The sequence below is a fragment of the Gopherus flavomarginatus genome, chromosome 4 (assembly GCF_025201925.1).
Source record: "Gopherus flavomarginatus isolate rGopFla2 chromosome 4, rGopFla2.mat.asm, whole genome shotgun sequence".
NCBI lineage: Eukaryota > Metazoa > Chordata > Testudines > Testudinidae > Gopherus > Gopherus flavomarginatus.
Genome location: NC_066620.1, coordinates 113474911 through 113488723, shown reverse-complemented (window position 1 = coordinate 113488723; position 13813 = coordinate 113474911). Strand labels below are relative to the sequence as shown.

The window sequence follows — 13813 nt, the reverse complement described above, 5'->3', positions numbered from 1 at the left end:
GGCCTGGGTTCTACTAACCTGAGAATGGGTATGAGGGCAACGCCTTCTCTGTGCTCTCAGGCCTGTCCAGGAACTCCGGGTTCAAGCCAGAGTCCCAGTTCAAGTCCCAGTTGTGTGGAACTCCGGGTCCAAGCCAGAGTCCCACATAAGTGATAAGAGGGATAAGATGAGGTGAGTTGAGCTACACACCAATTGACACAGAGACATATCATACCTCATCACTCTGTAATGCCGTGCCAATGCCTAAGCAGCCCCTTAGGTTACAGGGAACTCATATCAGACTCTTGTTTAACCAACCAACCACACCTCGAAACTGCCAAAGCTACAACAAATAAATTTTAACCCTCCCAATATCTACAGTTGCCCTAAAAAAAAAAATTACACTTGGGGCTGAAAAATGCATGAACTATTTTATTAGCACTGTGTACTATAAACCAGATCATGGCCTTTGATAGGGCTGCTTTGCATTTTGCAGAACAGCAGTTGGGGATTCCCTCAGAATGGCAAAACTCCCATTTACTGTAGAGCCATCAGAGTCTGTTCTACACCACCTCTTTATAAACACTTCCTGACAGTGCTGGGAGCATACCAAGAGCAGACCTCCAGAAATCTCCTATAGCAAAATATCACTCAAACCTCTAATTACATTGAAGGTTAGAATGGCCCCTGGCAGCCCTAAAAATGGAGGGAGTGTAAGGGAGGATTAAAGATTCCTCTGCCTCACCTAATTATCACCTGCAGACCAAAGCTCTGGTGCATTTGAAGATCTGGACTTGCATATTCTCACCATGTTACTTACTTGTACAGTCACCAATATGAATCAATAATTTAAATAGAATTAAAGAAAACAATAAAGTGCAGCATTTTCCAAAATTTCTGAGATTAAAGATCCCCTTTTCTACCTAAAAAGATAAAATTAAAAAAAAATCACAGACATTCTGTAACGTGCATAAGCACCCACAACATAAAAAAACCCCACAAGCCAGCAGATCTGTCAGACATGTTATATGATTTTGGGCAACTCAATCTCAGTGTGCCACAATTTCTCCATTTGAAAAATTATGATAATATCCACCTCTGTGATGCACTTTAAGACTTTACATAGGGCCCTCTATATCAGTATGGAGTAAGACTCATTATCAAATATGACTAGGGAATTACTTTTCAAACAAATGTATAGTAATGAGATTACAGCCAAAATTTGCTTCTTGCCTGTCACTGAAAATCTGGCAATTATGTCCGCAGAACAGTTTACTCAGACTTTCCTGCAGGCCATTATAATGTCAGTTTCTAAGGACAACTAACTGGCAAAAATATAAAACGGACATTGTAAAATAGGAATTATTTCTAATAAGAAACCAAAACATTACAACACATTTTAACATCTAACATTTGAACCAATAACAGGAATATGGACTGTATTGTGCACAGCAGAAGTAGCATCTCAAAACAGTACTTTGTGCAAAAGAAAACTGACTATCCTGACTTCTCTGTAAGTAGATTATCAATTCTGTTAATAGTTGTTTTTAAATTTTAGTCCATGTTTTTAAAGAAAAAAATTATCACATACATTTGAATGTATATATCCATATTGTGATAGACCCAGGCCAGTTGGGAACAGCAGAGTAGTCCTATTGGCATCCAGCGGGGGTGGGAGGGCAAAGCCCACCCACTTCTAAAGGGCCTCCCCCCAGCCTAAGGGGAAGACCCACAGGTCTGGGACACCAAGTAATCATGGGGGACAACTAATGAAAAAACAGGATCGAGAGTGAGGTCATAGGGCTAAACGAAGGGAACCTGATGGGGACACCGAGCAGAGAACCCCAGACAACGCCCACTGCTCCTCGAAGGCATCAAGGGAGCCAGTGGACGCCGCCCAGAGGAACTCTGCCCGGATGCGTGAACAGACGGAGGAACGGAAATAGGCCTTACAGTCGCAGGAAATCCCGTTGGCAAACCTCCTCTCCCTGGTGTCGTAGATGGCCAGCTTGGCCAGGGCCAAGAGGAGGTTGAGAAGGAGATCCTGCGACTTCGTGGGGCCACGGATGGGGAGCGTGTAGATAAAAAGGTGAGGGGAAAAGTGCAACCAAAATCACAAGAAAATACTCAAGAGGAGCCGGAACAGGGGCTGCAACCTGGCGCACTCCAAATAAATGTGCGCCAAGGTCTCCTTCTCACCACAGAAAGGGCAGGTACTAGGGACGGGGTGAACCGCGCCAAGTACATGCCCGTGCTCATGGCCCCGTGAAGGAGCAACAGCAGAGTAGTAGAAGGGAGATATACTAGCCACTGGATAAGCAGTTTTCTGTTCCCTGAGTGACCAGAGCAGGGGCTGCTCCAGGCTAATGAGAACACCTGACTCCAATTAACCTGTTAAGAGTCAGGTTAGGCTGTTAAGCACCTGACTCTAATTAAGGCCCCTCTGATGCTATAAAAGGGCTCATTCCAGTCAGGCAAAGGGAGTCAGAGGAGAGGAAGTGCGTGTGAGGAACTGGGAGCAAGAGGCGTGCAAGAAGCTGAGAGTGAGTAGGCATACTGCTGGAGGACTGAGAAGTACAAGTGTTATGAGATATTAGGAGAAAGGTCTGGTGGTGATGACAAAGAAGGTGTTGGGAAAAGGCCACGGGGAAGTAGCCCAGGGAGTTGTAGCTGTCACGCAACTGAACCAGGAGGCACTTTAGACAGCTGCAGTCCACTGGGCCCTGGGCTGGAATCCTGAGTAAAGGGCAGGCCTGGGTTCCCCCTAAACCTCCCAACTCCTGATCAAACACAGGAGGAATTGATCTGGACTGTGGCTTCTACCAGAGGGGAAGGTCTCCGGGCTGTTTCCCAACCCACAGGGTGAATCTGTGAGGCGAGCACATCCGCCAATAAGCGCAGGACCCACCAAGGTAGAGGAGGAACTTTGTCACAATATATATAGCTTTGTTAATCTCTTCTCATTCAATTGATTTAATTTAAAAAAATTGATACAAAAGCTGTAGCTGCCCTTACTCTCAATCTTACAACATAAACACACCCAGCAACACCGAAAAACCAAACATTCGCAAAAGAACAAATTTCATTCAGCCCAGGCAGCCAGCAAGAAAAGCTTTCTTCCATTCCTCATCATTCTGAGAACATACCCTCAAATCCTCTCCAAAAAACCCTATTAAATTGATGGTAGCTTTTGAAGCATATCTGGTAGGTCATCAAATTCAGGCTATTCCAGACCACATTGCACAGCAAATTCCAGACCCCAAGACTTTCACAGAGAATACCCTGCTGGCAGTCCTCTTCATTTCATAACAGGAAAATCCAGCTCAAGCACCTCTGCAAGACTGCAACTGTGGCAGTACGTCAAGTGGTGATCTCTCTGGCAGATAGGTCCCAGCCATTCAGGGCTTTGATATGTAACTACCAACACCTGAAACTTCACCCAGAGTCCAATAGATAGCAAATGCAAATCCAAGAGCACTAGTGTCATGTGCTTCCAGCAAGATGGCCCAGTAAGCTAGCCCATGCAATCTGCATCAGCTTCAGTCTCCTGGATGTCTTCACCTGTACACCCACATAGTGTGTTATCTGCTGTTTTCACTCAAAGCTTCTTACAACCCTTTACTCTATAAAACTTTTTCAGCACTGTCAAGCAGTACATACATGTCAAGTCTGGCTATTTAAAGCTGAGCTGTTCTTGGAGTTATCCTAGTGCAATGAAGTATTCAGAATAGTTCATTAACAAACGTGAAAACCTTTTACCTCAATATGTCAACTAACCTAAAATACTGCCTTTAAAATTTCCAGAAAAGAATGTCAGCTTTCAGTTTAGAAAAAACATAAGACATTTCAGTTTTTAAGACTCCTTTCTTTCCTGACAATAAAGACTTACTTTTCCCCATATTTCTTCTACAGGTTAGGAAGCACAGAATAAATTTACATTTATGATATTTTGAACAGAACAGAGTAAGATTAACTAATAATATGCAGTATATAGAGACTCCGTTAAAGATTCCACTACCTTTTTTTTATGTAAAGTTTAGATTCAAATAATTTAGAATACTAAATTATAAAACATCACATTATATTTGATAAGTGTAGTTAAGAAATGTTTGCTACCTGTGCTGCTCCTGTGATCATATTTGGGATGAAATCTTTATGGCCCGGAGCATCCATCAATGTAATAACTTTAGTCTTTGTCTCAAATTTGGTCATACCCACATCCATTGTTACTCCCCTTAAATAAAGCAAACATGTAATACACCATTACAACTGCTTCCAAAGTTCTCCACACAAAGTTATTAGACTTAACAAATCAGAACACTGTGGCTGCCATTTGATTTAACCAGTACTAAATTTTGGCCAATTTAATAAGTCTATTTGTGGCACTGACTTTCCCTTTCATTGGCGAAACTATCCATCTGCATCAGAATTTCATCTTAAAGAAGTTAAGAAAGCATGTGTTGCTGAGAGAAGTTTTACTCTCCTTCCCCTTTATATGCTGCTTTGCTATGTATAAAAATATTCAAATCTAATTCTGCTATGCCAGGCAGGAAGGGAGATGTATAGTCAGCCAAAAAATGCTGATAGGAAGAGAATATGCAAATGGTTGAAGTCCTAGAGGCTGAAAATATGACAGTTGTATACAATAATGGATTATGTCCTCGAATCAAAGAACAAGTAGCAAAGTTCAGAATTAACTACTAAAGCACAAAGCAGCTGTCACATTTTCTACGTCAGTATTCTGAAGTTCTCCACCTCTGCAAAAATAGGCATCAAGAGCACAACCAAGAAAAAATTACTATGTATACAACTACAGGAATAAGATTATATTTTTATAAATGTCCCCCCCATTCACAAATGCCTTTTATCATTTAGAAAGGGCAGAATAGTTCTGGACTCAATTCTAAATTTGACTAAATAGCACCTGTGGAAAATTGCCTTGGCCCGTCTATTTTTTAAATCATGACACAACAAATGACAGCAAAGAACTATCTAAATATTTGAGGAGAGCTTCAGAACACTTTAGTTTTAAATATAGGCTTGAGAGTGGAGAAAGATGAGGGAAAAATCAATCAAGAAGGATGGAAATTGTTTTGAGGGTGGAAATTCTCTAAGTTTCACTTAAAACATGGAATAAGTCTTTTATTTACAGAAATAAAGACAAAAAGACCTTGCTTCCATTATATATATCCTGATGTTTAATAACACTTTCGTTTTAAGGCAACATTTAGAAATATTTTATTAACAGACAGCCAAATTCTATTTTCAAGGTTTTAAACTTTGAGACAAAAAACATTTTTCACGTTTTTGTCTGCAACACTGATTTTTGGTTGACTTATTTTTTTTTTGACCTTTTCACACATAAGCCTATATTGAACACATGTACAGGAAGACTGGCAAATGCAGAAGTTTAGTTATAGGTCTGAACACTGCATAAGTTCATTTCTCTTATTTTTAAAAAAGCTAGTCTCTCTAGAGCCCACTCCACTCCCCATTCCTCTGCATCAGTTTACATTTTCAAGGTTATCTATGCAACCAGAGGAGCTTTATTACCATGATACCATGGGTGATGAGCATGACATAAAAATACAATTACATTAGATAAACAAATTTCTCTCTGTGGTTTTAAATGAAACCTAAGATACTGGTAAACGCCACAAAAACTGTGGTAAGATATTAATTCTACAGTTTAGTTCATGTTTTTCTGAACACAGGTCATTGTCCACAGATCCAATTTATATAGTTTTAAAAAGCCATTTTATTAATTTTTTAAATTATCCACATCACTTCCTCCTCATGTATTTCCTCACTGTAATACAATTTAAAATGCATTACACAGAAAAGTATTTACACATTTTATTTCAATGTAACATCTTACTGGCAGGGACTTTTCAAAAATAGTTCTAATATTAATTTAATGAGTCAGATACAGTAGAACAAAAACTTCACCTTCCTTGAAATCCTCACATGTGCTGGTGCCTTGACCAAACAAATTCTATCAGCTCCTCATACTGAGGATTTTAACAAAAAAACAAGAACAAAAACAAAAACCCAATTTCTCAATGGCATTCCATTTCCATAACCAAGAAAAGACACTGACTTTTCTTTCAATTGTGTATATCTATGTGTACACAGAGGATGAAATATTTCCTACCAAACCTTTTACTCTTAAAACATTTAATGTAGGTAGCACATAGCTAATTAGTAGAATGACATTTAGTAACACGTTACAATCAGAAAGAACATTAGTTCACACTAGAAGATAACTTGCCTACCTTTCTCTTTCTTCCCCAGTTTCATCCAAGACCCATGCATAAGCAAATGAAGCTTTGCCAGCCTTTTTGGATTCCTGCTCATATTTGTGCATAGTTCGTTTGTTCACGTTGCCCAGAAGGTAGAGTAAATGACCCATTAGAGTACTTTTACCTGCATCAACATGTCCTAAGAAGGGAAGTAAACATTAGACTATTACTACTAGACTTGATAATACAGCTGGAAAAGAAACATGGTGGCAGATAGGGGAATCTAATGCCCTGAAGGTTTGTTTCATGCTCATGCAATTCACAGAGTCTGATAATCATACATAGTAGCAGACAGTGATGTTTTCTAGACAGAAGAAATGGGTGAAGTTTGACAATGACCTCTGCTTAACTCATGTTAAAAAGAATAGTGCTAAAAAAATGAGTCAACTTTAAAGTATATTTTATGTTGACAAGATGAGGTTGGGGGATAGGCAGAAGGCCTAGTTAGTATTTTAGTCCATGCAGGTTAAAACTGGCTCCCGCCACAGAGGAAGGGTAAAGCAGATGTGTTTTAGTGCAATCTGAGATGTTTCCTTTCCTAAATGGAGGAGTGTCTTGCTTCTGCATCACTCCCAGACTCAATAAGCACACGTTTCTGGCCCAAAATGTATTTCAATTTGGAATTAAAATAAAGAAAAAAGGGTATTACCTATTACCACTAAATTCAGCAGCTGTTTTCCTCCTTGCCTCTTCTCCAGCTCTGCTTTCACATCTATTTGTTGTCTTGTCTTACTGGACTTTTTCACTGGAGTAGGTACTGTACTCTGCTCTTCGGGAATCTGAATTGTTTGGGATGGAAGAGCTGATTTAGAGACCAACTCAACTACTCCAGAAGTGACACTGGAATCTTCAGATGATGGTCTTTTTTTAGGTGTATTACCACTATGGCCATTCTCTTCAGCAATCACACTAGGGAAAGCAAAGAGAAAACAAAGATTTATAGGGAATGCCACTGAAGCCCTACACAGCATCAGAGAACAAATGGGGTTTCTCTTTACGTAGAGTCCAACCCTTCAAATTAAGAATCTCTGATAAGTAGTTAGAGACTATTAAAATGGAAGTAACAAACAACTGGACATAAATGACAGATATAGGCTCTGAATATCTTGCCTGAAAAGCAGCCAAACAAAAGCAAAATAAGAAAGCATCCCATGTACTATTTGAAATTCAGGTAAGACAAAAACCCTCTTCCTCATGACCACTTCTTTTGATGGAGAGGGAAGAGATAGTTATGAAAAGTGACTAATGAGGGGCTGTCTTTGCTGCAGAGTTAACTTGGACTCTTACCCAGAGGTTGTTCCTAACCTGGCTCCATACACAAGAACCTCTCACCCAACTGTGGTGGTGGTTTACAGAAAGGCTAGCTGACTAGTCCTCGGGTATAGGTTAAAGCCTGAGTGTTGCTTATACTTGGGCTGATAATGCACCCAATTTGTTGCATGCATGCAGGCTAAACCACTCAAGAGCTAGTTGTTCTCCAGAAGTCAGCATGGTTGCCATGTTTATGGAAAGTTGTGTTGGGGAAAGTAGGTTAAACTTAAAAAAAAAAAAAAAAAAAGAAAAAAAAAGAAAAAGGGAGGAAGAAGGATGGTCTTATGATTAAGGCAATGGCCTGGGATTCAGGACATCTGCAGGATGGGGTGTCTTCCCAACTCTACTACAGATCTTCTGCGTGACCCTGGTTACATCATTGCCTCTCTCTCTCCGACTCAGTTCCCCATCTGTAAAATAAGGCTAACGATCCCTAATTCATAGATGTGTCACAAGGATAAATTCATTAATTAGAGTTGCTCAGATAGTTATGGTGATATCCACCACAGAAAAGCTAAACACAGTAAACAAAAATTGAAGACTGAAAAATTTCCCATGCTGGCTTATACATAAAGCTTCAGAAAAATCTGATTCAGTCTCTGTATATGTAAACTGCCTGGTGAACAAGGATGGGATTAATGATCCCCAGCTGAGCGTAAAAGATGACACTTGAGCCCAAGAGGGGACAGAGAGCTGACAGTCAGAAGGACAGGTGAGAGCTGCCTGAAGAAGAGAGGAGAGACGCAGGAGCAGCAGCAAAGAGCTGGTACAGTAAGCAACTGGGAAGAGCAAAAGGTTGATGGTGAGGACTGGCCAGAGCTGGGGAACCCCTAGTAAGTTAAAGGAGACCTTGTGGATCAGCCCCTACAAAGAAGTAGAAGAACTAGCCTTGTTAAGAGAAGCTGAGCCCAGTACAAGAGAGTTGATACTGAAAGACAGATCCAAGGAGCAGGGGTAAGACTCACAGGCAAAGAGGTCTGGTCAGTGGAACACTGCAGGGAGCTCTGTTGTGGGAGACATGACTTGGGGTTATGCGAGAGAAGCAGGTCTTGGAAATCTGAGGCAGGTGGCCTAGAGAATGGGACCTAGACACAGGGGCTAAAAGGAACTGTGACCAAGTGAGTGATGACTCTCTCTGGTAGGTGATTTGGGAACAGTGACCTTTGAATGGGATTGAAGAGCTTCTGCTTAGTAAACATTTGTTTTACTTTAGGATTTTTTAGAAGAATTGCTTTTTTAGAAGATTTGTGGACTGCAACCCTTTAAATGAATAAAAGGGTATAAAACTGCCACTAAGAGAAAATATTACTTTTCACGGGTGGATTTCAAGGGGAAACTGAGGCAAGTGTACACGTTCTGTACCAGCTTGCCATTGGAGGGTGCTCCAGGCAGTGCCACATAACCAAACTGCACTTTAAAAAAATATTCATAGGCGATGGAAGGATGTTACTGCCATAATCATATCTGCGTCCTCCCATCTCCCTCCAAACCCCAATATCCTTTTGCCACTGGCTTTTCTGAAGGCAGATAACTTTATTTATTACTTTTGGCCCAAAAAGCCCTGCCAATGGAAGCTAACACAGTCTCAAGCTGCATCAGAGTGAGTTTTCACAATTCACTTTCCATTTACCTGTCAGAGTATATTTCCCTGTTTCCTCCCCTTCAGCTTTCATAACCAAAACTACTTTTCCATATACATCAGAATTCTGTGATCAGCGTGGTTTTCCGCCTCATCCTTTTATCACATGATGGCATCAAACAGTGTAGCTGATTCACTTTCTGCCAGTTTTCAACCCTGGTAGGAATTTTTTTCTTACTTTAGGCCAATGGTTTTCAAGCTGTGATCTGTGGAACCCCGGAGGTGCACAGATTATGTCTAAGATTTCCAAAGAGGTCCATATCTCCATTTGAAATTTTTTTAGGAGTCCACAAGTGAAAAAAGGTTGAAAACTACTCTGGGCTATTTTCCAGGACACAATCTAACTCAGATTTTCTAACTCTTATAACTGTAGTGACAGAGACAGAATAGTTTATGATCTAGTCAGGTCTCTAACTAAAAGAAATTAAGCCTGGTAAGGACTCATGTTGCACACCTGCAAAGGAAGTCTACCACATGTGATGCAGGAAGTGGCATTGGTGATTTTATAGGTCACACTCTTTCCTCAAATTCAGAACTAAACTAAGTGGCCCAGTACTGTATCAGGGCAATGTGCTGCTGGAGATGCCATCTTCCTGATGAGATCTAAAGTCAAGGCCTTGACTTTTGATGGTCATTAAAGACCCCTGTCCCCATGGCACCCCATTTAGATGTGTGTGAGCTCTTCTGTCTTGGTCACATTCCAACAAAATAAATTCCCCCTGTAATTTAAACTGAAGAAGCTATTCTTCATTTCCTGTGCTAAAGATCTGAAAGTAGTGGATCATCAAAACATTAATATTTAAAAGTAGTTAACGGAAAAAAATGACTGCACAGGAACTAATCTACATAAAAATAAAACATCGGCCATCCATGCTTGCTTTTCCTAGAAAATATTTCAAATCAGCACCTATTCTGCATTGTGTACCAAAGTCCTTCATTTTTTTTAAAGTTACTTAAACAAATAGTATGTCAGGTTTAAACTGAATGCCTGTTCTAGAAACAAACCAGTACTAAGTTCATTTCACGCAAAATCACCTTCCCCAGTTCCTGTCTGTTTAGACATTTATTTCATAAAACAAAATATATAAGTAGTTTTTGCACCGAATACACATGCACAGAGAACTGTAGTGAAAGCACTTTTCCCACTACCTGAGCAGTAGATTTAAATAGCAGAAGTTATAAAGTAGGCCAAATCAGTTTTGACAGAAGAAGTCATGCATTATTTCGGAGTTACATATGTATATATATTTTACTTGTATCAGGCTTTTCCCATCAAGATAAAGACGCTCTTCCGGCCTTTTCTCCGAGATTTTTTTTTAGGTACTTATACATCATAATTTTAACACCCAATGCTTTCAGACTGAAGCGTAACACTTGCACATATTCAAAATAACAGATATACTTTATATTGATCTCCTTATGACATTTAAAGATCTAGAGAGAAGTTATTACATAAGAAAAGAGGTCAAACTTGACTTTGTAGATGGCGACCATTACCTTCTCTTTCATTGTCTGCACAACTTCCCATGCTAATTAAAAACAAAAGTCAAAAGTGAAGAAACTATATGAAACTGCAATTAATACAACCCCAAAAGCAGAATTCAGAAGTTTTTCTGCAGCTTTTCAAGCATGATTCTAGAGATTTTTATACTAAGGCTACCCAAATACCAAGGTAAAGACAAAAAAACAAGAACACTGAACAACAGATTAAAAAATTAATCACAGGTAAGATAAATATAGTTAAGCCAATAAAAAAGTTATTAAAGTCTCAATTTCTTAGCAGTAATCTTTTATGGCTGTTTATTAATAAGAATTTTCTCAGAAAATTAGTCTTTGATAATTACTTAGAAAATGTAAAGCTTCATATTCTAGGGGATTTTCTTTCTTCAGAGTTCTGGGTGCAACTGTAAGTACAGCAGTCTTTAGGGATCTCAAAATGCACAGTCAGAGAGACCATCAATTTGTAAAAGTCATAAATCTCATCACTGGCAGCCTATGTGCACAGCCTCAACTATCCAGATGCCTCCAGCAATACTATGATCCTTTCCAAAGAGGCCCCTAATGGCTGGCTGCCACTTCCCCTACTTAGTCATTAGCTATTTGTCACATAAGTATCTTTACCTATAGTTCACTCTCCATGGGACTGAAGAAATTAAAAACAGAATGCCAAGTCCAGGGTAGCGGTTCACTCCTCCCTTTCAAATTAGTGGGGAAAAAAGCTTGCTGTTAGAAGTTCTCCCCAAAAAAAGGTCCTGCTGCCATGTGGCAAGGAGCTCTGCCTGAGTCCCCAAAGTGTCCTTCCCCGGTAATGCAGATTTGAAACAGTGGACACTTAAACAAAACATTTCCTCATCTCCCTTCTGCTTGAGCTGCATGATGAGAACTGGGAAGGGGACTTGAGAAACACAAGGAGGGAAAGATTTTATAAAGGAGGGTTTGGAGACTCTTGAGGAGTGACACATTAGGTGTGCTGGTTGCAAAGGGAGATGAAAGCACAATAGGGAAGAAAGGAAAGGAGGTGAGGAAAAAGGGGACGAGGGTAAAAGGAAGAGAAGAACTAGGAAAAATGGAATGGAGAAGAATTATGCTGAGGAGCTGATGTAAGATGGAAAAGGAATAAAGAAATGAGAAAAGGAAAGAAAGCAAGTCAAGTCACAATCTTAAGGTTATTAAATGTATTAATTTGTATACTTATATTTCAGTTTGGGTATAAACCTAAGGATAATAAGGGGAGAGGAGATTTGGGAATTCAAGGATTAGGACTGGAGAAGCAGAAGGGAGAGAGATGGTGCAATTGAAAAGGGGCTTTGCAAAGTGGAGAGTCAGGCAAATAGGTTGGGGGACCTGCTTATAAATGGGACAGGGGAAACTGAGGAGCCTGGGAAATAGGGTGAGCAACTCCGTTAATCAAATCCAAGTTCTCAACTTGACCCAAAACTTTATTTCAGGTACTATGATGTCATTGCTAGAAGAGGAAGCACCACAATGACATTTTATCAAATACATGACAATATTGCCACAACATGAGACATTGCTATTACTGATGCAAACCATGATGTGAATTAGAAGCATCAAGATGATGAATCATAGTACCAAACACTCAGAGAGCCTCTGCTGAAAAAACCCAAAGTTGTCTTTAAATTGATCAAACTTCCCTCAAATAGGCAAAAAGCAAAAATCTATGAAAAAGTGAAGCAGTTCAAAACACAGTAGGATGAAACTATTTCATTAAATTTATTGAAGGAAAAGAAGATTCAAGAACCTCTATCCCGGAAGAATTCTCAAAGTGCTTATGCAGTTGAGTGTTCTCTTAAATAATACATGCATACACCACTTTGTGATCTATGTACTTTTAGGGACTGATGTGTTAGAATGCCTGTCTGTCTCAATACTGCAAATTAAGTAAAATGCAATAGAAAACGTGCAGTTCCATCTGTTATGGTCTAATTATGTGAATGCATTACAAAAACATGCAATTTCTTCTGTTACAGTTTAACTAGGGCCAGCTCCAGGCACCAGCTCAGCAAGCAGGTGCTTGGGGTGGCCCACGGAGAGGGGCGGCACGTACGGCTCTTCGGCGGCAGGTCCCTCACTCCTTCTCGGAGCAATGGACCAGCCGCCGAAGACTGAAGCGGCGGCGGTAGAGCAGATCGCGACTTTTTTGTTGTTGTTGCTTGAGGTGGCAAGTTGTTGGAGCTGGCCCTGGGTTTAACTATGTGAATTTCAGTTAAATATTCTTTGTAATCTTCCAGTCAAGATGGATACTAAACCTCTTTTGTACAGCAAGCTCTCTTTGGGAAACTTACATTTATTAAGGAAGCTCTCAAAATCAGTTTGCCCATTCCAAATTACAGCTACACAATTTTGGTAAGCATGGCTGAAAAAATTATCCTCATTTGCTTACATTTGCTCTGGTTTCTTTCATGAATTCATGCACACAGACAGAAAATGGTAATACTGTCTTTAGCTAGTGGAGCAGAGAAGCAGTTTATCAGAAATGAACAAACCATATTTTCACAGGATAATCCCTGTAAAATACTCACCAACCCCAAGAAAGGCAACCAGAACTCTACAAGCAATTCACAACTGCCAATAACCATCCACTTGTTTTAATAAGCGTCTTTAAAGAAGAAAAGATCATATTTTACATTAAGGTTCCATTTACAGAGTTTATAAAGGATTAATAAAGTATTCATAAAATGTTTTAATAAATGTTTAATTGATTGTTATGGAGTCCACCAGATTGCTTATAACCTTTTATAACACTAAAGTGCATTAATGGCTATAAGCACATGCTACTTATCTCTGTAGTGCACTTATTTTAAAACTATTTATTAACCCTTTGTAAGCTATTTATAAATGGAACCTTAACATCAAGAGTGACTAAAGAAAGCTAATAAAGAATTTTTCATAGGTATTATTAAACTTTGCAATTCCCTTGATCCTAAACGAAACTATTATGCTTTCAGTATTCCAGATCATACTAGTGTAAAAGAAAACAGTGTAGTACAGAGACTCAGTGTTGGGGAGGGGAGGTTTGTTTCTAGTTCAGAACTACATGTGTAACAGCTGCAAAGCAATG

The 13813-nt window shown here is 39.6% G+C and overlaps 1 protein-coding gene across 3 annotated transcripts in view; it reads right to left on the bottom strand.

The window, feature by feature from the left end:
- LOC127049158 (HBS1-like protein) overlaps window positions 1-13813 on the bottom strand; it is a 110783-nt gene that overhangs the window by 22219 nt on the left and 74751 nt on the right. For all 3 annotated transcript variants that reach the window (XM_050949655.1, XM_050949654.1, XM_050949653.1), the window contains 3 exons: window positions 6931-7190; window positions 6255-6420; window positions 4096-4213 (listed from right to left, as the gene is read on the bottom strand). In XM_050949655.1, coding sequence (XP_050805612.1) covers window positions 4096-4213; window positions 6255-6420; window positions 6931-7190 — 544 coding nt within the window. The remainder of the gene's footprint in view (window positions 1-4095; window positions 4214-6254; window positions 6421-6930; window positions 7191-13813) is intronic.